Source organism: Agelaius phoeniceus, chromosome 3 (genome assembly GCF_051311805.1).
Source record: "Agelaius phoeniceus isolate bAgePho1 chromosome 3, bAgePho1.hap1, whole genome shotgun sequence".
NCBI classification, from domain to species: Eukaryota; Metazoa; Chordata; class Aves; order Passeriformes; family Icteridae; genus Agelaius; species Agelaius phoeniceus.
The window spans coordinates 90,469,844-90,493,238 of NC_135267.1; the positions used below are offsets into that span (position 1 = coordinate 90,469,844).

General features: G+C 36.6%; 1 protein-coding gene across 3 annotated transcripts in view; it reads right to left on the reverse strand.

The window, feature by feature from the left end:
* Positions 1 to 476: 476 nt before the first annotated feature.
* The window catches only part of PPM1B (protein phosphatase, Mg2+/Mn2+ dependent 1B), a 62,031-nt gene continuing 39,112 nt past the window's right edge, over positions 477 to 23,395 (reverse strand). For 2 of the 3 annotated variants that reach the window (XM_077175841.1, XM_054628707.2), the window contains exons 3-7: positions 21,149 to 22,012; positions 19,163 to 19,280; positions 13,295 to 13,406; positions 10,039 to 10,096; positions 2,925 to 4,119 (exon numbers count right to left, since the gene is read on the reverse strand). In XM_077175841.1, the coding sequence (XP_077031956.1) occupies positions 3,892 to 4,119; positions 10,039 to 10,096; positions 13,295 to 13,406; positions 19,163 to 19,280; positions 21,149 to 21,994 (1,362 nt within the window). In that variant the 5' untranslated portion in view covers positions 21,995 to 22,012 and the 3' untranslated portion in view covers positions 2,925 to 3,891. Of the gene's footprint in view, positions 2,337 to 2,924; positions 4,120 to 10,038; positions 10,097 to 13,294; positions 13,407 to 19,162; positions 19,281 to 21,148; positions 22,013 to 23,395 lie in introns of those variants that run through there. The other variant, XM_054628708.2, reaches the window with a different exon arrangement.

Sequence of the window (23,395 nt, forward strand, 5' to 3'; positions counted from 1 at the left end):
CGCCTTTTCAGCTGAAAAACTGTATTAGTAAGTTGGAAAAAAAAATCTGTAAAAGTTCTAACATTAAAGCATTAACATCAGAGAAATTTCTATTCAAAACTGTGCAACAGTGAAATGTCGTAGGTTTAAGCTCAGATCTTTAAGAAACTTCAAGAAATGAGTTGACCAAAAAGTCTAGTTGAATCTGAATTTTTAGTCTTTAAATGAATACTCTCCCATAGCTGGACTAAGACTCCAGCTAAACTTGGGATGGGGACTTGCCCTAGGAGCACTAAATGTTGTTCGCCCTTTCCTTAATCCCACAGAGAAGCCCACTTTGAGGCTTGTGCTTTTCTGGGATGAAGGGGCACATCTGCTACAGAATAACCAGAAATCCATCAACCAAGAGACCTCATAAATCTTACTGGGTTATCTTTTCATATGGAACACTTGCATCCTCTTAGTAAGTCCTTCCCAAGAAAATAGAAAGCATGTCACACTGTTTTAGCAATCCTTTATTGAAGATAACAAGTTGGTTATGTTCACTGTATTGTATGAAACATCACAATATCATACTGGGAAGGTACTATCAGTACAGGGTTGGACCAGAGCGGACAGTCTGAACAATAAACCATTTTGCATTCTTCATTCCCTACCTTGTAACAACCCCAAAAAAACCAGTAAAGGGACAAATACCTGTTAACATCATCATTTAAAACACTTTAACTTACAAGGCTAAAATCTAATGAATAAATAAAATATACTGTGGCAATAATCCTCTCTAGACAAAAAAAAAAATAATAAATCAGATACACAGTGAATCAAAATGACTGGAAAAGCTGGCCTTCGGCATCAGTATGAAAGAGCGTGTGGTTTTTACAGACTCACCATGGGGATAAAGTTACAGAAAAATACCATGAATTTAATTTCACACAAAACCAGTTGATGACTGTCATTAGCTTAAAACTACACACAAGGGCAATTACATCCTCGCTGAAACACAGTTTAAACAAATAGGAAAATGTTTACAAGGCATCCACAGCATGTAAATCATGTACAGATGGATACATTCATTGTTTCCCCTCCCCAATAGCTTTTATTTTAGATAAATACTTTACTCTTCCCCATTTTCAGCATTTACTGGACTCATTACATGCACAACTCAAAGAAGTCAGAAAAAAAGTCAAGGTTATTGCAAAAATAGAATTAAACTAAGAATCTTCAAGTACCTTACATGACAGCCACTCTGTACCATGCCCATTGCTTATAAAATGAAAGGTCATTGAACCCATGAAAATATCTCTAATATTTTCTTAATTTAAAATAGATAATTTTAAGTGTATTTATAGTAATCTCAAAGTGATAATTTGAACTTCGAAAATAATGCAAACAATTAAAAATTATACCCATATTACACAAGACTTCTGTCTGTATCTTAAGCTGAAAAAAAAATCAAAAAACTATAGAAAACCACATATAGAACAAAAAAAAATCACAATTTACATTATAATAAAGGCAAATTTTCAGCATTTTTAAAAAAAACTGCAGCTGTGAAAGATGTCAAAGCAAGTCACTACTAACTATAAATTCACCAGTTTGTTTTTTTTCAAAAAGATTTTCTCTAGCAAGAGTTGAAGGGTGTGTTGTACACATGCGTAAAATTCTTACTGGTTTTAGATGCCTAGAATCTTCATATATTATTGCCAAATAATACACTTATCTTCAAGCAAGCAGTAGGCAATGTATCACAATTTGGACACCGCAGGGAAACCTAACGGTCTGGTAATACAGGTAAAACTGGAAAATTTAAAAAAAAAACCCAAAAAACCAAAAAATACACATCTGATAGCGTATTGCCCAATTGAAATTACTTCCAAGCCACAGAGCTGCAAAGCCTTCCAACTTGGTAAAGTGAAATAAGAAACATCTCAAACAATTACTTGTACTCTCTCTCAAGCTTGTGTGTTGCATGTTTCATTTAGCCACAGTGTATCTTCAGAGTAGGCCTACAATCCCGTGCACCTCAGGTACACACACCGATCTGCTGAGAGAATATTCCTTCCTTCCTTCTTTATTAGGGCCAAAGTTCTTTACAGATGTAATCAGTATGCCTGAGGCTGGTAAAAATACTGTAGTACAGGCAATGCTAAGAGTGGCAATATCAGAGAACACAAAAATGAACAAATGATGGAAAATTCTATTATCTTTCTGCCCATTTCACAAAATGTTGGAAATCCACCAGAAATTTTCCCTTGTATTGAAGAGATCAGATTTAAAAGTTTTTTTCCCCCTTTCAGAATCAAAAGCATTTTAGCAGATTTGTAAGGCTACCACGGATCTTCTAGATCTCCAGAACCCTACAGGAAAAGAAGAGGAGAAACATTACTACTCACCAATACAAATGAAAACATTTTGTTGCACTTTGGATTTCAGTGGCATAATTAAGAAGAACACTAGCGTTAAGACAGAAAACATTTTCCTTGTTTTCCATACACAAATATTTCCTGTTTGTCAACATCATGATGGAATTTACTTTTATAAAACATGAATCCAGTAAAGCTCTTATAGCAGAATGACTCAAAACCAAGATTTACCTTACTAAATCACTACTATCAATACATACTATATCTGTGGACTACAAACTCAAAAAAAAGCTCTACAAAATACTATGGAACTCAGCTTGTCAGGTATTCCTGGTCCAAAAGAAATTCCTGCAGGGTCATTTTTTGTTAAGGCAGTGAAATTTGTACCTGTTTTGAACAATTATATTTTTCTGCATGTGTTATGTTATGAACTGACAGATGACACAAGCTTAGAGATTTCACTTATTAGCAGATGAGCTACCACTACTGCACAGTCCCAGTATTACCATCAACCTACCCAAATGGACATACGTGTATGTGCTGTACCCCAAGAGACAAGAAAAGATGTGGCAGAAGGCAAGCTTTAGAAGAATAGTTTATTCATTTATATGGCTGATGTTTAGCTTGAACCTGAGAAATGTTGCTCAATACAGTGGGCAATACAAATGCTCCAAACCCAAAATCACTCCAAGCTTTGTAGAAACTAATGAACACCATGAGTTCACATCAGAAGCTATGAAAAGTTTCAAGTCATGTCAGAGTGATAACACTTCAAAGAAAGTTTATTACTCACTTAAAAGAGTCAATATGCATACAGATATTATTCCACAGCATATTCTTTATTTTCACTTATTCACAAATTATTGTAACTTGACACTATGTACTAAATTTAAGTACATTTTCATTTCTGGATATATGCTATGCTACAACCTGAGAAGTAATAATACCGTTGTCTAGAAAATCAGTATATATGATGAACACTGGATACAATCTGAACTAAAAAGAAAAAAAAAATATCAAACATTTCTTAAGTGACAACCTAAAATAAAACAGCTTTTGTAATTTAGCTGTAATAGAAACTATATACAAACCAAACACAAACATGCAGTACATAATGCTGGGGGAAAAAAAAACCCTGAATAATTTGTATAATTCAATTAAATTGCACAAAAGATACAACTAAGATGCAAATTACTTTACAATGAACAAACATATACCATCAAAACTATTATTTAATAATGTTCTCAAAAGAAAAAGTTTTAAAACGCCTTTTTGTGTATCATGTTAGACTCCTGTTGTTGGTGACACAGGATTTGAAAAAAGAAGATCAAAATCTCAAAGGGGAAGTTAAATCTCGCTACACAACTTAGGATGCAATAACTGTAACATCCCCCAGCAGCTGAACTCGTAAGGAAGTACGAGCTCTGTATGAACAACCTGTCCACGTAACTAGAGTAAAGCCAACCAGTCTTCCAGGCTAGCAGTGCGGCGGTGCGATGCGAGCAGGGAAGCCGCGGCGGTGAAGCGCAGCGCTAGCTGGCCGCGGGTGTCACGAGTGCTGCTGCCCGCTGCGGTCGCTGCCCGGGGCCGGGGCCGGGCCGGGGCCGGGCGGGGGCGGTACCTGGCCGGCATCCGGTACCTGCAGCTGCGCCAGGCGGTACCCGGCCAGCATCTCCTCCAGCAGGTGGCGGTAGTTGCCCCTATGATTAATCCGCATCTGCCTCAGCGCCTCCACCAACCTCCCCTGCGATCCGCCTTCCTCGGCCGCGCCGGGCTCCTTCGGTTGAGATTCAACACCCCAAAAAGATCAGTAGTTAAACTAAAAGTTTTTCTAACCACATTTAAAAAAAAAAAAAAAAAGCAAACCGAAAAACCAATCTTTTTTTCAAACTGAGAAAGCAACTTTCTATTTGAATGTAAAACACCTCATTAGCAACATCCAACTTAGAACTATGCATTTCATTTTCATCCTTTTAAACAACATAATTTAAGAAATGATAACTATTAAACCAGCATTTTCAATAATTTCAATTCATTTTGAGCCAGTCAAAGTACCCCTGCCAATTAACTCCATCTTTATTTCAAATGTCTTAGATAAATACAGATGATACACGCCCACAACTTTTGGACACTTATCAGTGGAAAATTTTGAAAATTTAAGCTTCTTTAGCCACCAGGTCAATATATTTAATTGTGAATTTCTGCACAGCCAGTAGCAGCACAGTTCTGTGGAAAACTCAGAATAGCTAACTCTACTGATAGATAGTAGGTTAGTTGAAGCATCACATCAAAATAAAGGCTCAGTGTTTTAGTGAACACTCTGATTTTTGCATGCATGATGCCGCCAGAAAAGCAAGCAGCTACCCATGAGCGTGGGGAATGCTGGTATTTGAACAACATAAGACACACCTTTGGGCAGATTGTGTATTGCCTGGAAAAACTAGCAGGTAGAACAGTTGTTTAATGTCAAACCTAAGAACCTTCAGTACAAAATCTGATCGTTGAGTGCTGATTAAGGAATGGAAGTCTCCTCAGCAAATGATCTGCTTGGTTACAAGCCTTCAGTTGAAAAAATATTGTGCTTTTTGGTGATAGACTTACAGTGCTTTGACACTGATACTAGGTATTTTCACTTTCAAGTGCTAAAGCAGTACTGTTGCTTTAAGGGAACAGTACATTTTAAATTATTAATATCTAGCAACTTATCAATCTAGACAAATGAAACTATCTCTGGAAGCTGGCAGATTTTCAAGACATTAGAAGCACAATCCAGACTGCCTTGTTTTCATGCTGACCTCATTTTATTGTCATGTAATCCAAAAGCTTCCTAAGTACAAGTACTGCTGTCATTCATTTACAAGCTTAATAGCAGTATTGAGAAAATACCTTGGGATCAGTAAGATTCTGCATGCTCTATGTAATGTTGATGGAATAAAGGCCCCAAGACTGATTAGCACAGTCCAAGTCAAAATGGGGACAACTTTACCACAAAAAGGAGTATTACTGCATATAATAATCCCTCTAAGTTTAATTTGTTCAGGAAATACAAGACAGACTTTCACAGTGGTTTGCTGGTCTTAGTTTGAGATGTTTTGGCTCCCATGTACTAGAATTTTCACATTCAAATATGAAAATATTTAAGAGAATATTCAAGAATTCAGTACTCTCTTGTCTTCAAGAGAACAGAGAGAAGCAAGACAAAGGAGATAGTTTTAGTGCATGAAATGGGACTGCTTTAATACCTTACAAGCACAATGTCAGCAAAAACCCGGAGCACCAAGAAGAGGCTACAGATGTATCCTGTTTCTTGGTTTGACAAAAAAACCCCTGAGTTATGTATATACCTAGCTAATATTAAACAGGGCAACATAGCTGAAAGACTTCCAGTTTTTTAAAATTCAGGGAACATTTAAATTCCATATTTCATCTACTCCATCAGTTTTGCTCTGAGGTTGACATTAGCACACGTACACCCTGAAATTTCCACATTTCACAATACCAAGATCTTTAAAAATTCCTTTGGCAGACTGAAGTGAATAATTTTGCTCCATGCAACACTGAAGAGTAAAAGCAATAAGCAATATAATAGCAGCCCTGAGGCTCCTAAGCAATTCAAATGCTGGTAGGAGTTGAATTAGCAATGCTGTTAGCGTTTGATATTCAAACTCACATCCTGCATGGCATTGCACCCTATTTTACAGCAGGCTATTTCGTGCTTCCCTTGTGTCCCTCAGTGCTAACAGACAAGAAACCCCACATACAGTAGGACAGAAATTGCCTCTTTTATATATTATATGCTATATAGACAGAGATTTCTCTCTAATGATGTGTGGCTAGAACAGGTCCCTGAAAACTATGGTTATTGTGCAAGGTAGCATTTGCCCTCCTTCACATTTCAATTCAACTGAAGCGCTACTGACCATAAAATCAGGAATAAATTTGTGCTAGCTATATTCGACATGAACATTGACAATTTTTACACAAGTTTTGTGCTATTAAATTATGTGTATGAAAAGGGCCGCTATGTATTGAAGACTGGATTTATAATGTTGTGAGAATGATGTAAGAGTTGTGTCCATCTACATTTTTTTATGTGTAGCAGCCCTTAATGGCATATGATTTGGTTCAGCCAACTGCCAGAGTGTACTATTAGTAAAAACAAGAGAGAAATATGATTGATTTCAACTAAGACTCTCAAAGGCAGCTTTAAGCAAATGCCACTGAAACTATTAACACACTCACTGCAATTTTAACATTCTTTCTTGTGTTTAAGGATATATACATACAGTGAAGTAGCCTAATCAGATAGTAGTCTCCTAGTCTCACGAACACATCAAAAAGTAAAATGGTCAGAGTAGAGTCACAGAGAAAGAGTAGTACTTTAGCACAGGAAGTAAGAACAACTCTTCAGTGGTATTGTAACATCACAGCACTAACAATTATTTAGCTATGAAAACATTCTTTTGAATTCCCTTTAAAGATCTGAAAGCATCAGGCCCCAATACATAATAGATTTCTGTGCTTTCACTCATATTTGTAAAGGCACAAGATACCTCATTTGTAGCAGAAGTCTCTGCTCAAACAATGATAAAGTTGTTCATTGTGACCACAGTGCAGGGCTCTCTCCAGCCCTGGATTTATAAAATAATTGTAATCTGCTGAGATTGCTAGCAGAAATAACTTAGGACTGCTATACCCTCAAACCAGACTAGTGATCTCTGGATACTGCTGTAAGTAAGGATTCTTTTATTTCTCAGACTCTTGTTCTGCATGGCATCTCCTTACTTAGGCTCTATGTTAAAGTTTCTCAGGAAACAAGTGTGAAGAATAAAAATCTACTATCACTAGTTTGGATAACCAAAAAACAAAACCCAAGTGCAACACTACCTGAAACATTTACGGTGCTGAGTAAAACAAAGCTAACCTAGAAACAGATAAAATCAAGGTTTTCATTTATATACTAAGAACTAACTTGGAAAGCTATTATGATCCAGTTCACAGAAACTCATGGTAACTATTTTAAAATTGTTAGACACTAAAATGCATAGTCTTTAGAAGGAAACCATATTCTCAATTGTAAAAGTGAATCTGTTTGTGTTGTTGGGAGAGGTTTTTTTATCATTTGCATTAATATTTTAGCAACTAACAACATTACTATTTTGATATGATAAAAATTGCTTTAGTCTTACATACAACCATAAGATGGTAGAGGACTGCCACAGGCAGAGTTTCCAGTCAGTAACAGAAGTGTTCTCCACAACACCCACTCTCAGCAGACACGGGTGCACTGCTAACCACACTCAGAGAAGGATGCTCAAGTGCTAGGGTGCCTTTGTGCTCTGCAGACTCAGCATCCATGTCTCTAGCACCTCATTTTTCATATGAACATCTGCTCTAGCCTCATACTAGTTTAAACAGGAGCATCTTGGCCAGATTTCAATCTCACTTGGCAATGTCATCATTGGGATATAGTGTATGTTTCCTTCCTGCCTTTGCTTCCTGCTTAAATGTGAGATGTGTAGCAACATTATCACTGTGTGTAGACATTCTGAAGAGTCTGATGTTGAATAACTGAACAGCTTCCTTCCCTTTACATCTCTGACACTACAATATCCAGTTCAGAAGGCTACAGAGATCACCACACATACACCTGAAACTGAGTAAGACCAGCAAGAAGGTCATGTTTTCATTGTGTCAGATGAGGCACAGCAGATTCATCCACTTCAAGGACATTAAGATAACTTGCTGGGAAAATGCAACCAGGAATTGCATCCTTCACCAAAGGGGAGTTTATCCTCTCAAATTGCTCTGGGCTAGTACCACTTGGGGGGAAAAGAACAAAGATGCTGACTGGCAAATGACATGCTATCACAAGCTCAAACGAGAATTTAAACCACTCTATTTAAAACACATATCTGAGATTTGCACGTCTATATCAACATAAGAAAAATTTAGGAAGCAGACTGCAGTCTACTGTTCAAATCTCTTTTTAAAGAAACCAAATTAAAAGTAAACCAGCTACTCAGGGATTTTAATGGCAACAAAGGTCAAAGCTGTTAATGGTATATTCTCTTATGAGCAAAATGCATATTCAAGTTAGCTAACTCATTTTATTAAATTAAAATGGATGATGCACAAACATTTCCTGAAAGGAGCCAATAGACAAACAGATGCTGTACTACATATTAGAAATTTCAGCAAACTTGCACAGCTATTGAGAAGTAAATCTAGACTTAGAACAGGTGCATCATAAATACAACTATGGCATATAATACTTCTAAAATGTAACCATTAGACAAACATTCAGGGTTTTTTCTCAAAATACCAATTAATTTGAAAAACCTATGCTGTTTTTGGTTTTTTTTTTAATTTTTAAAGAAGCCAAATATACCAGAAACTTTTCCCCAAAAAGCAGGGGAAGTTCTGGCTAAACACAAAAAGTAGTAGCAGGCTGATAGAAGTGCAGAGTTTCCTGAAGGACTAAAGAAGCTGAAAAGAGGAAAATTTTGTGTATCTTGGTTTGGGGTACTGTGCACACTTTCTTGAAAGTGAAATGAAAAAAGCATATCCTATGACTTTCAAACTAGACAAAGGAACAAATCCTAAAAAATTAACAAGTTGAAAGATTTCCTCTCCATTTGTACACTAACAGAAAAGTGGCCCCTTCCACCCACACAAGCTTTCTGACTGAAGATAATAAATCAAATCTAGGCAGATAAGAAAAGAGGACAATGGAAAAGACACAGTAACAATTGTGGTGAGACTGTGTATTTACTATCTCAAGGTGTGCAATTGATAATTTCAAGGTATTTCAAGTGCAACACCATTCACTGTAATAACTACCTGACTGAGGGCCTTGTAGCCATCTCAGAAGAAAAAAACATTACAAAGGATTGACTAGAATAGGAACGGTATTTCCACAAAACAGTTCACATAAACTGCACAGGAAATGACAATATGTACAAGCACTGATGTTTTTTATCAGTTCTTCAGTTTTCCAGTTTTTAAACAAATTTAACCACAATTGATAGAAACACCAGTTATTACTTACACTAATATTAAGAGCTACCTAATAATCAGGTTTAGGGGTACAATAAACCAGATTTCAACATACAATTCAAAATTCAGCTTCGCAGGAAATGGGAAGAAGAATGTAAGCCATTTTAGAAATCATAACTGAAGTAATCTAAAATTACTTTTCCTTAGACCAGTAGAGATGGGACACGAAAAGATAGTGTAAATGCTATGAAAATAGTCAATATTAGTTTTGTAGTCTTTTATATTCAGTGTACCAAGGCCTTCTTATAGAAGACAACAGGAAGTGTGTTTGCCCCTCTTGTACTACATTTCTGGACAGTAGATATAACAGCCAGTTGGGTAATGGATTTGCTGACTACTAATTTTTTACAATTATAAACCACAGTTTAGAAAAACCCTGCACTGTTGCCTCACAGGTTTGACTGAGAAAGTGGTAGTCATTTAGATGTTTAAAAAGTCTTTCAGAATTAGGTGTCAGTTTTCTGTCTTTTAAAGGAAGAACTTCTATATCAAATCCATCCAAAGCAAGGTAAAAATCAGAGGTCTGTTACAATATGTATCTTGTATTTCTAATATTTTATTCCCAGTGACAAACACTTTTGCTTAATGTATGACAACTTTGATGTTCACATTAAAAAAGAGCAAAATGGGAACTTACCCCCTCATTGTCTCTGTGTGGATTCAGCCTAGTATACACACTTTCAATAATATTACGCCTAAAAAGAGAAGTTTTTAAAAAAATTAAGCAAAACAAAGGATTTCAAAACATTGAGAAAAGTTTGATCAGAGTAGGCATTTTGAAGTGTTTAAGGTATTTTTCTTTTAATCTGCCTTTTAAAAAGATGAAACCCACTCTGTGTCTTTACTCACTTTCAATAAAAATTTGGGGATCTAGCAACAGGTTAAGATTTGTAAAGACTCAGCAGAGTAAAACCATTTTCTTACCTTACCCTCTGTATGATCCACCTCTTTTTAGAGCTGCACACTCAGATTTTGTCAAGAGTAGCAGTTAAATCTGTATTTTGCTTGTTATGAAAAAATTCTTCCAGTTTGCTGGTTTTCTTGCCTTATTTCTGGATGTGGAACTTCAAGACAGTTCAGTTTTCCCCCATCTTTATTACATATATGCAGGTTACAACCCATCTACAAAATGTTGAAGTGTGGTATGCAGCATATATGACCCCTGAGATGTGCTTTCTATTGTCTAGTCACACTAGAAATTAAAACACAAAAGCCACTAGCTAGACTTCTTTTGTAGCAGTGCCATTTAAGGCCACACTTTCACAGGCAGTCAAAATAAGCACAAAGAACTTCACAAAAAATAAAACCCATCATATAAACAGACTTCTGATGCAAAAAAGGTTATGTACTCACATTTCAAATCAAAGTTACAAGTGGCAAACATTCAGACAGTTATAATAAATATGATCAAAGTTATTGACAGCTTCAACAAAAATGAACTGCTACATGGACTAAGACTTAAGTCTGGAAGTGACCAAGATCTCTAAAAATTTTGTCTTACAGAATGAGGGGCCCCAACTGTTGACTCCTCTAAAGAGCACAAAGGCATCAGATGCCAAAACAGCAGCAAATGTCTCAAATACACATGGCTCTCAATGCAACAGAATTTTCTGCCCCAGAATACTGAGGATGCTATAAGTTTGATGAGGCTCCTTTTGAACATATTTCAGAAATCTGTAAAGGCTGCATATTTGAGGCAGTATGGGATCCATTGGAATTGATGGAGGGTCTTCCTAAGGAAAAGAAACTGAATCTTTGTGCCAATGCTAGAGGAAAGGGCTCTCTCTATTTAGTTCCAAATTTCGTGAGAGAGGAATGGCACAATTGCGACTAAATGTCTGCACTACATAAAGCAAAGGCACCTTCAATGTAACAGAAAACACCTGGACAGTCCAAGCAAGACTGCTACATGGGTTTAAAAAGACATGAAAACAAGCTACTTGGGAATTCTCCAATTTTTTAATTCACTTTTCTTTCTTTCACCAATGTATTTCTCTGTGCTTTTCTTTGATGGGAAAACTCAGGGGGAAGATTTTGAGTGGAACTACTAAGGCCCAGGTGCTAGAGTAGCTCAGGGCTTTTGTTTACTTCAGCAACAAAACTCCATTCTTGAGGCAGCATTTGAAATCACAAGGGGATTGGAGTCAAGCCAGAAAACAGTCTTTGGAGAGTAAGATTTTCTAGGATAAAACAGCACCATCAGCTGACCCATACATCTCCTGTCTCAAAGAGTGGGCCAGCAGGGGCTTCTACATAAGTGAGAAGCTTGAAGGAAGCAATTATACAGTGCCAATATAAATGGAGCTACTTAAGGGGTTCCTAAGGTTTGCAAACACACTCTAGTCATAGTAACACTGAATTGCAATTCTCCAGCTCAGATATGCTAGAATTTGGGAACAACTTTCACTGATGCTAAAACTGTGGATTACAGCCACAGAAAAGATCTGGTTGCATTGCAACCTGTTTGAGCAAGGTCTTGGGAGTTCAAACACACGGACAAAGTGTAACCTCTTTGTGATCTGGTAACACCACAGGACAAGGACCTCAAGAAAAAGAATATCCTCTTGTTAGGACAAAAGTTTTAAGTTACACAGTACGTTGATTTGGCTTGTGCAGAAGTATTTTTTTCCAATACTTCTATTAATTTCCTGCAAGTAAAATGAACTTACATATTGTCTGTCTTTGTCCCAAGTTCAGAGGCCAAGAACAAGTTACCTAATACTTAATAACATTAAGTTACTTAACATTTTCTTGAAAGAAACTGCAGGTACACTCCTGAAGTCAGGGGACTTTAAAAGTCAAGATGAAGAGAAAGGCACCAAAATGCAAATTGTGAACCAAGTCTATGAAAAACAAAACCTGGTTCACAACAAATTAAAACAGAATTTATATGTCAGGCGTCCAGAATAGTGCAGCAGTACGTGATGTAGTTATTAATGAGCAAAACAACAAAACACAGTAGTTGGGAGGCACCAAGAAGAACAGGCAAACCAAAACTTCTCTGAATGCCTGGAATGTACACAAGTGGAGAAAAAGACCCAGAATGATACTTCCAAGGCCAGAGAGATATAATCATGGCAAACAGTGCTCATTAACAAGTACATGCAATCAAAATAGATGTACACATACACAAATGCTCAGAGGGCAGGACTTCGTATTTTGTAAAATACGAATATTCCAGAAACAACATGCTCTATGCCAGGGAACAATGATCAGTCCTACTGTCTGGGGAATTCCAGATTAACAATTGTTAATGCAATCCTGAATTCTTTTCATTAAAATCCTCAAGTTATAGGTTGCCAGAACATCACCACTGGGCTCCCCACAAAGCCAATGTAATTGCTGAAGGTTTATTCCTGTTGAGTTTTAAGATGCATATTCTAGTTCAATATTCTCAGTTATCTACCATTCAGTTTCAGACTAAACAAATAAAAACAATTTTCTCATGAGAATGTTTGCTGAGCAAATAAGTACTGTTCCAAGCTTATAATGGACATTTCCACAACCATGTGGTTGGGAAAACATGACATCAGGAAAACTGATCTCCTGGCATTTTTGATATTCATTTTGATATGTCTGATAGCTCTTAACAAATGTAGTAAAGCAGTAAAAAGCCAAGAATATATATATTTTTCTTTTAAATGGCCACATGGAAATAATAAATTGTTAGGTATAAATTAATATGTTGTGTATAATACGATTATGTGTTTCCTCTTTACCATTCTAGAATGGGAACAATGACACAAAAGTCTATATACTGCAAAAGGTAAAACTAAGTTCAAACATAAAAAACTTGATTTGAGTATAGCTATTACAATAAGAAAACTTTAAAACATTAAATGAAAGCATGTCAGTGAATTTAACAGTTCAAGAAATTCTAGTACTGTACTCACTTGCCAGCTAAACCACCTCCTGGTGGTAAATTAGGGATATTCTCTGCAGTTAAAATACGAATAACATGAGCAAGATCAGGCATTCCTTCTTCACCTGCTTTTTCCATAATTTCTAATTTAAAAACACAAGAAATCCTGAATTAATACCACCCATTGGCTAAGACACTGAAATATAAGATATTATCACTTTTTAACAGAGGCATTATGGAAAAAGTTACACGTAAACAGGAAAACATTGTTTGCATTTTAGGTTAACAATCTTTGCACGATAGAACAGAGCTTAAATTCATAGTCTGTCATTCCAGTATGCATCAAGCCTTACTCTCTAAGAGAAATTCAGAAGGAGACTGAGAACTGAATGAAATACCCTGGAGATAGCAGCCTGTTCTCTCTGAAAAAGACAGAACAGCAGCTGGGAGTCTGTTTCAGTTAGCTTCCCTTTGCAGTGCAACACATTGCATGCCATAAAGCCAGTGCTTCCCACGATTCTGGCACGCTTCCTTGTCAGTAACACCTTGGATCCTCAAAGGCTCAATCTCCAGTGCACAAACACTGGGACCACCAAGCAATCCAGAGGATACATAATGGATAGATAATATTAGCACTCAAGTGGCCCAAACGGAATATGGAACTGATGAGGAATAATTAAAAATACTTATTTTTATAATAATTTTAAGTTATAATCCATTTTCAAAGTTGACATAAGTCAAGTCCAGTGCTTCTAGCCTCTAAGTTCTCCTAGCTTGGAAAAGAACTACCTGAAGTGAAGTAAATCTTCACATATTGTCTTTCATCAGGGTTGCTATTAAGATGAATGTATAATATCTGTATATACACTCACACAGGTGTAATGCTACCAGCTTCCAGTCATCAGCCTCTACTCATTCAACCATGGCATAAAAAGGTTTCGAGTTGTATGCACAAGTCTTCTATTTTTAAGAGAGAACATTTTTTCTGAAAATCAACTAAATTAAGGAATGGAGTGCTATTTCCTGTTGACATTGTTCTAGATAAAATTCTCTTTAAGAAGAATTAAGAATGAACCCTCTCAAGTATCATCCTAAAAAAACTTCAGTCATTCCGTATCTTGGCTACTATCCAAAGATAAGAAACAAATAATTTCATTTCTTACAATTGACTATATTCTGGATGACTGACATGGAGCCTGCAGTTTATGAGTTTCTTAAGTTAGCAGAAAAGCACACCACCTACCTACCTCAAACCCTTCATCCTGAGTTTCCTAGTATTTAAATCTTTATTGATGTCTATCACTTTTTAAAGAAGCAAGTGGCATTCAGGCTTCTCTCAGGACTACCAAGGTGAACAAAGTGCTCGGCAGGTACTCACCCACTTTGTATGGGGCACATCTGTAACCCCTCAAAGCAATCACTTGTAGGATAATTACATTACCTTCTAACAAATAAGGCACTATTAAGCCTCTGTGTCCCAATTTTAAGCCAGCACCATACAATTTTTGCAAAGAATAAGATAACTGCACTACTACTAGAAGTGATTAAAATTAAAGACTGTTCCATGAAACTTGGATGTGTATTATCATCCATCCATCCATCCATTAAGGATAAATCATGGCTAGCAAAGGAAGTGATAGCTGAGTAAGTATGCCAAAATCTTAGGATTTTGATCACTTCTTCCACACATGCTCACACAAATTAGCCACAACTCCTCTTATAAACTGCATCCTTTTGTTCAGTTCTACTTAGTTAGAAGTAATTGTACTGTTATAATATAATTTTGCTGAGATACATTTGACAGGAAACATTTCTAATGAAAATATGCTTTTTATACCAAGAACAAATCTGGTTCTATACACAGGAAAAGTAGACAAATAGCAAAAATTAGTAATAAGAAAAACTAAAAATCCAAGAAATTTCTAAATATTTATCGCAAGCATAAGGGTTTTATATCTTCTTAAAAAGGAATGACACAGCTAAAGATTGCTGTATGTTTCTTGGTGCTAGAAACATATACATTTATGCTGCATAACAACTTCTCAGGGAGCGCTGAACTGAACCATAAGCATTTCTCTCCATTTCTACAAGGTGGCAAACCAAGAATTCTGGATGAACTAATCATTATCTTTTTATTTTCCTGGTATTAGAGTGAGTAATTTTATCCAGAACTTGGTTCCTCTCTTAAAAAATAAAAAAGCTTCCTAACAGAAAATTGAGAATAAAGCAAATGAGCATGCATGACCCACTGTCATTACACATCAGTTAGCAGGTACACACTGTGTGTGTGCTTGACAAAGGACACCAGAGAAAGAAACCAAATTTTTTCAGAAACAGATTTATGGCTATTTACAATTTTCAGCTTAACCTCTGTGATGTTAAGAGTAACCTTACAGTTAGCCTTGCATTGCTAATATAATTCAGATACTTAAAGAATAATTCCTGATATTATTAAATATGAATATTCATCAAAGTCCACATCAAAGTCTACTACTTCATCTCTGAAGCACTTTTCACTAAAAGCCTAACACTTCATTCACAGATAGGCATTACAAGTTCTCCATGTAGAAGCACCTCCTTTCATGCCCAGCTATCAGATTATGACAAATGAGTTTTATATACAGTATATTCCACATATGTAAAATGCATCATCCAACTTAGGGGATAAACTGAGTATATCAGTGAGACTGTTTAAGCCTACACAGATCATGTGCTCCTACTTATGATTTGTGGGGTTAATGGTTTCTTGGGTTTCGTGGAGTTCTGTGGTTTGTCTGTTATTAACTGCAATTCTGATAACACCCTTTCAAATAAACTGAAACATATCAGAGAACTGAACTGACTTCTGTACCTGGTTTTCACTTTGTGGGACCAAACTTTGGATCTCTTAAAAAGAGAGCAGAAAGTATTTGCAAGCGGCAGTAAGAAAAAAGTGACCTAGCATAACCTCACAACTGCCCCAAACACCTGTGGAAGGTGCCCCATCCAGGGCAGAGCCACTGGAACTAGATGATCTTTAAAGTCCCTTTCAACCCAAACCAGCCTGTAATTCTGTGACTGTGCTTTAGAGATGGATCAATTAAATGACTCAAATGAGAAACAGGGCTGTGCTCAGAGTCATAAATGACTCAGGCACAAGCTTAACCTCATTAAGCATTTCAGTATAGCCTACAAGTGGCAGCTTTGGAATGCAGTCATTCACATTCCGTCAACCTCAAAACCCCAACTAGCAACAGAGCACGGGTACATATTTCTTCCACTGGAAATCTCTGTAAACAATGACTTGCTGAGCTTGTTTTTAATCAATCTGTTAAAATAAAAAAGTATCTCGAGGTATTAAGACAATAATTCTCTTTTAAGAACTCTGGAAAGATTTTGGGGAACTACTAACTCAGCTCATTATACAAATATACAAAATGTCAGCATTCCACTTACAGAATGTACAGAGCACAAATGTTACATGTGCAAGTATTAAACTAATTTTCAACTTTTTTTCTACTTTTTTAAATCTAACAAAAGCATGCCTTAAACACTGCTATTCTCCCTGAGCCAGAGCTTAAAATGCCCAAGTATAGTAGTGAAAAAACCCTGTTGCCTAAAATGTTTGACGGGTTTGTACAGTCAGCCTGATATTTAAGGCCCACAAGAGAGCAGAAACAGAACAGTGTGTATTCATTAAGAACAAACACCAGTGATCAAACTAAAATTACTTCAGGAAGTCCCAGAGGACTCTATACTAAGTTCTAAGGTTGCCCTGATTTGTATTAGTCACTTAGTCAAAGTGGAGGGTATCCAAGAGAACTCATAGTTTACATTTTTGACAACATCTATCTTTGCAGCTTGGTAGTTCCAAGACAAACTTATATTTTTCAGAATGCTTTTACTACAGGTATAAATATAATTGTTACTGGCTATCAGCCAACTGCATATAACTTGTGAGCTGCTAACTCATTAATAAATTTTTTAAATTTTGTTCTTGTTAAATTGTGCTCAAACACCATTATTTGCTTTTTGAGAGGAATAGTCAGCCTCTAAAAAGGCATTTTAAACAAATCCATATTATCAGTGTCACAACATATCAATCAGGCTTTATGTTTTTAGAGTTGCAGACAGTTTAAAACTTTCAGGCACAATTCCTTTATACACTATTTTCTACACTAAGTTAAAAGATAAAAACAAAACTGATTAAGGCAATTGTCTTAACCAAAAAGAAACTCCACCTTCCAAAATTTTTACCAACTCCAACACTTGAGAGGATACTCTTGTCCTCATGGGGTTTTTTAAAGTCAAAAGTATTCCTGCTCACTACTTAAACCTTTAAATCAGATACTGTTTTTAAAAATTCCAACATATTTCTAAACAATTTTCCTCATGCTGCTTAGTGGTTTGAAACATTTTGCTAAGGCCTTTATTCTTTCTGAACTAATAATATTCAAGGCATGTGTAAGGTAAACTGCAGCCCCACAATTTTTTTTTCCTTTTAATTAAGGAGACTGTATCAAAATTACAATTTCATAGAATGTATGAATGCAAAAACTTGTTAAAAATCAGATAGATATTTCAAGTTCTTCTGAAGTCTGTTACATTTACTTTCTCCACTCCTTGTCAGAATTTCTCAAACATGCTAACTGTCATTTCTTGCTAAATACTTGCCTTTTAAAGGCCTTGAACTCCCTCCAATTAGCAAAACAAAGAATGACACAGGGAACTCAAGCAGGGAAAAAAATCTAGACCTGAAGCAACAGAAGTTCAAGCTTTGGAGCAATTAATTTCTCTGTGGCACTTAAGCTAAACAATCATTTTGAGTTATATTTGAAATGACCCCACATCACTTTGGACTACAAACTCTCAACTCTTTTTTTTTGTATATCTATTATTTAGTTAAATGTGATAACAGAGCTAAAAATCAGTTAATGATTAGTTAATCCAGACACTCTGATCACAAGTTATTTGACAGCTTTTCTATTAATCTTAACATTCACTTATAAAAACAATAAAATCCACTGCAGTTCCATATATTTTTCACCTATTTGCTAACAGAGAGCAGCCACCAAGCAGCTGGGAATACTAACCTGTAACCACTGTGCACACCTGACTGCTGCCAGTGAAGGCAACTGCTCCTGGCTCTCTCCCAGAGCCTATTAACAGCTCATGTACTCTACTCTGACACAGAAGATAACAGGTATTTATCTTAACTAGTGTCATCTAGGAAACCTGGGATGGAAGCCAAATTCCAAGAAACAGGCCTAGAGTTAGCATTTAGAGTGACCACTAGGGCTCTCTAATCTCAGGAGAAATTACAAATATACAACCCAGTTCAATTTAGATCCCATTTAAACAAGAGGAAAAGACACCACACACAACAGCTGTGTGCTCAGAGATAACTCATACCTGAAGACCATCATGCATACATATTAAAATTTAGGGTGGCTACACCAAGTATTTGGATTACTGGGACACTGACACAAAAACCAAATACAGCTTTTTCTTTCTGTCAAAAACTTGCACAGAAAAGGGGAAGAAATAGTACAAACAGTACATTCCTTTTAATATTTCATAAGCAGGACAATAGCAAGATCACAATTTACTGAGCTGATACAACACTCTGCAAGATCAGTAGTTGCATTTTAACTTACAAAGACAGCACTAAAAACTTAGAGCTCACATTAAGAAAATGTTTGCAGAATACCAGGATAAACTAAGCACATGGTCTAAAACATTCTTCCTGACATACATAAGTTCAAAGTTATAACCAGGTCTGAATTTAACCTAACATAAAAGTGGCATAATGTCTTTCATGGTTTTTGTCTTCATGCTCAAGATAGTTATGACACTGTGCTCACTATGACAATCAAACTGAGATTTGTTCACTATCTAGTGAACTAAGCAGATTTCTTACCTTCAACCCGTGATTCCAAGTACTTATCCAACTCAGCATCTTTTTTCACTGCCTCCTCTGAGACCTTAGGAGCATTTGAAAAACAAACTAATACAATACTCATGTTATCACGACTCCCCTATATGACAAAAAAGAAAGAGAAATTAGTATCTTTAGTCTTATTCTTCATCTTTCTACTCTAATCACATTTGTACTTTTTCCAAATATAGTGCTACAGACAAACCTGGAAAAAAACACCCTGAAAAAATCCTGTATTTTCATCAATAAGAACCTCTCAGTGTCCCAACCACACCTCTCACTAGAATTAATTTGACTGATTTTGACTGTATATTCTTAGTATTCAAATCTAAATAATTAATGGACTTATCTACATGTCAGCCATTTAAAAATAGTATCAATAAAACAGGCCAGAAATTAGATACTTGTATAATGTTACCTTAAGCCAAATTGTAAAACAACTCCTGCTGCAAAATGAAACACAGAATGCTCCCCTATACCATTAGCATAGCTTAGCTCAAGCAATTAATTTTTAGTTGCAGGGTATTCATGTAAGCCATTACATGCATTACAAGTCTGTTTATTAGAATGCACCTGTGTCACACAGCACCTTGAAGCAAGTATAAAACATAATTGTTCTGTATGGCCAAGCTGACCTTACAGATTATCACGTGCTCAGAAATACCACTCAATGGCTTTTTTAGATACTAATTTAATGCCAGTTCTTTACCAGCACACTGATACCATTCTCCTGCACATATTAAATTTTCAAAATTGTAATTCACAGCCAAATTTAAAAACACAATTCTAAGTCTCTTACAAGGGGATCCAGTAGAATCATAATTTAAACCACTGGTTGGTTTGAAAATCAAATCTCAACTTCACTTTTTTTGTGTAGAATATTAAGTGCCATTAGTCACTGCATACTGTTGCTGTGTTCACCCAAGCTACTGGATAGTTCTAATCATCTATCACAACAAATCCTTCTCCTGAAACAATTAAGAATTTGACATTAGAATGCATTCCTTTAGAAATACTGCTTAGGAGTTAGCCTATATTCCCTTTTGTACCAAGCATATGAGGACACCTATCACTTAGTATTATGTGGTATAATCCACAGCCTGGTTGTTAGAGATCCAGGATCTGACTTTGGAAAATAAACATGTGGCCAGCACTCAGTTTTACGGAAAGAATCTGAGAGTGACCACCCTTTAACAAGGCTGGTTGAGTTCTTGGTCAGAAAATCAATTTAAACCAATTTAAACAGCATTTAAACCAATCATACACTGTGTGGTATATGCCAGAATACAACCCTATTTCTGGAAAAAACACACAACTTACCCTTCAGAGTTACAGTTGTGAATTTCAGTATATTCCTCAAAATTGCATGTTTAGTCTGTGGCTTAACAAAGGAACTCTGTTTGTACTAGCAGGAGTTGCACTTTTCACGGAATGTTGGAAATGGAGTACCTATTTAACATATGTAGACCACTAGTACTTGCTCCAAACAAACTAAATTTGAGGAGTGGAAGCAAGCTCAGATGCAAAGGTGGTGTTACTCCATCTAAGCTACAATAAGTTGAGGGCACAGGTGACAGACAAACAACACCTTGAAGAGGAGATGGTGCCAACACTGGTTTTATGCAAAGGATACAAACACTACCCATCTTCAAAGAACAAAAAACCCCACAAAGTATCTTGCTCAGAATAGATTAATTTTACAAATTTTGTATTTAGAATCAATGTTTAGAACTGGAACTATATGCAAGCATTACCTGGGGGAAAAAACAGCCTTTATTTTTGCAATTGCTATCACCTTTCTAAGCATATACGGTGAGGCTGTATATTCTTCTATACAGTCAAATGAGTACAGAACTTTGAGGAAAAAGTTGGAGAAGGGCAACAGTAGGCCAGGAACAGCTGTTAACACTGTACCCATCTAACCAGAAGATGATTTTAGACAGCTGTTTGGAGAAAACACTTACATACCTTATGTAAACAAGTGTCCACTACCCAATTGCACACTGTTTCCAGGTCATCTGATACTTCAAGTCTAGACTTTACATATTCACAGAGCTCTTCATTGCTCATTACATCCCAGATGCCATCACAAGCCAGGATGATAAACTCATCTTCTTCTGCCCTTAAAATTTCACACACCTCAGGCTCTGGAGAAACAAGTTGTTCTGTGGGGCCTTTACCGTCAACACATTTGTAGTCATAGTCCCCCAGTGCTCGAGAAACTGCCAACGAACCATTAACACGCTGAATCATTACACTGCCTCCTGCATTCTGGATTCTCTCTTTCTCCCTTGGGTTGCAAGGTTTGTGATCCTGTGTTGAAAAACAGACTTGTCCATTCCTATAGAGAACAGCACGTGAATCACCACAGTTGATAAAGTATACATGCTCAGGTGAAATCATAACTCCCACTGCTGTTGAGCCACTTCTGTCCATGCCATTTCTGAGGTCTGCGAAATTGCGCATATACTCATCAATTTTCAAAAAGCCAGTTCTGATTCCACTCTTGACATTTTCCACTGAAGGTTCAAGAGCAGATCCAGGTTTTTCTGTTGCCCTAAAGTCTTCATTGTTAGTGATGTGTTCTAATAAGTGTGTGGAGCAGTAATTTGCAACACGAGATCCCGCGTGACCATCATAGACAGCAAAAAAGGACCAGTCCTCCAAGCCATGGGGAATACCCACAACAGCTGTGTGAGCATCTTCCATTTCCACTCTCCATCCCTGCATACTGCTGAGGCCGTAACGCAAGCCATTCCCTGCACCATGAGCATTGTGTTTTTCAGTTTTTGGTTTATCCAAAAATGCACCCATGTTTATGCAATATTGAACCTGGAAAACAGAGAGAAGAAGTCTTATTTATAAAACCACCATTCCATAAAAGGTTTGTTGTCCACTTCCTGTGTTTCTTCTTCATAAAAGAAGTGATAAAGCATGCATGCATGCAAAAGTCAACAACTATATTGGAGGAAAAAAAAAATCAATACATGACAATGAATGAAGTGTGAATTTACAAACCTCTGTATGCATTTTTAGCATTTTTTGTTGGGGTGCTGTCTTTTTTGAAGAGCTACTTCATAAAAATTAAACAATCCTCATACGGAGGCAGAGTAGTTCACATACCTTTGCAGCCCTGCTGATTTTGTCATCCTCTGCAGAGACAAATTTATGATGGAAAAACAACAACTATATCAACTCCTACTTTCTAGTTTTACTGTGGCATGAAGAAAATCAATTCATGTTCATAAATCAGAATGGACTGGTCTTGCTAGCTTTGCATGTGCCATGCTACTTCTGTACTCTTGTAAGGCATGGTAAAAGTGACCATAGGGGAACAAAGACCATCTGCCAAAGGAATCAAGGCAGTAATTCCCACTTAAATACAAGAAAACCTCTCACAGCAATCTTTCAACAAATTAACAACATAAAACAACATTTCAATATTTACTAGAGAATCACAGAATGGTTTGAACTGGAAAAAACTTTAAAGATCATCTTCTTCCAACCCCTCTCCCCATGGGCAAGGACAGCTTCCACTAGACCAGACTGCACAAAGCTCCCTCCAACCTGGCCTTGAACACTTCCAGGGATGGGGCATCTACAGCTTCTCTGGGCAACATCTTCCAATGTCTCACACTCACAGTAAAGAATTAATTAATCTCAAATCCAAACCTACCCTCTTACAGTTTGAAGCCATTTCCCTTGTCCTATCACGATACTTGGCCAACAGGCCCTCTGCAGCCTTCTTGTATGCTGTCTTAAGGGACTTAAAGGCCTCTATAAGATCTGCCCAGGCTTCTCCAGGCTGAACAACCTCAACTCTCAGCCATCCCTGAAAGACTTTTATGTGCTTACATGAGATTTTAAGTTCAGAATTTATTCCAATAAACTTAAATTCACAAACTTAATCAATTACAAATTTTACTCAATTACAAGAGATATGAGCTAAGGGAAGTTAACAACCCACAGGAAGTTAGAAGTTCTTCAGTATTTGGAGACTATCTCCTGAATAGAAGCTCACAGGTAAAATGTGGTAAAATAATCTACATTGAAGCTTTAGAATACTTCTGATTTCCTCTCCTGTACTAGACTCAAGTGTCCTACATAGACCTGAAAAAAATTAACTTGCCCTTTACAAAGTCAGTAGAGAATACAGTCTTTAATCTCAGAAACTCACATATCACAACTTCAGACCACGATAAAAGTCGTCACCCT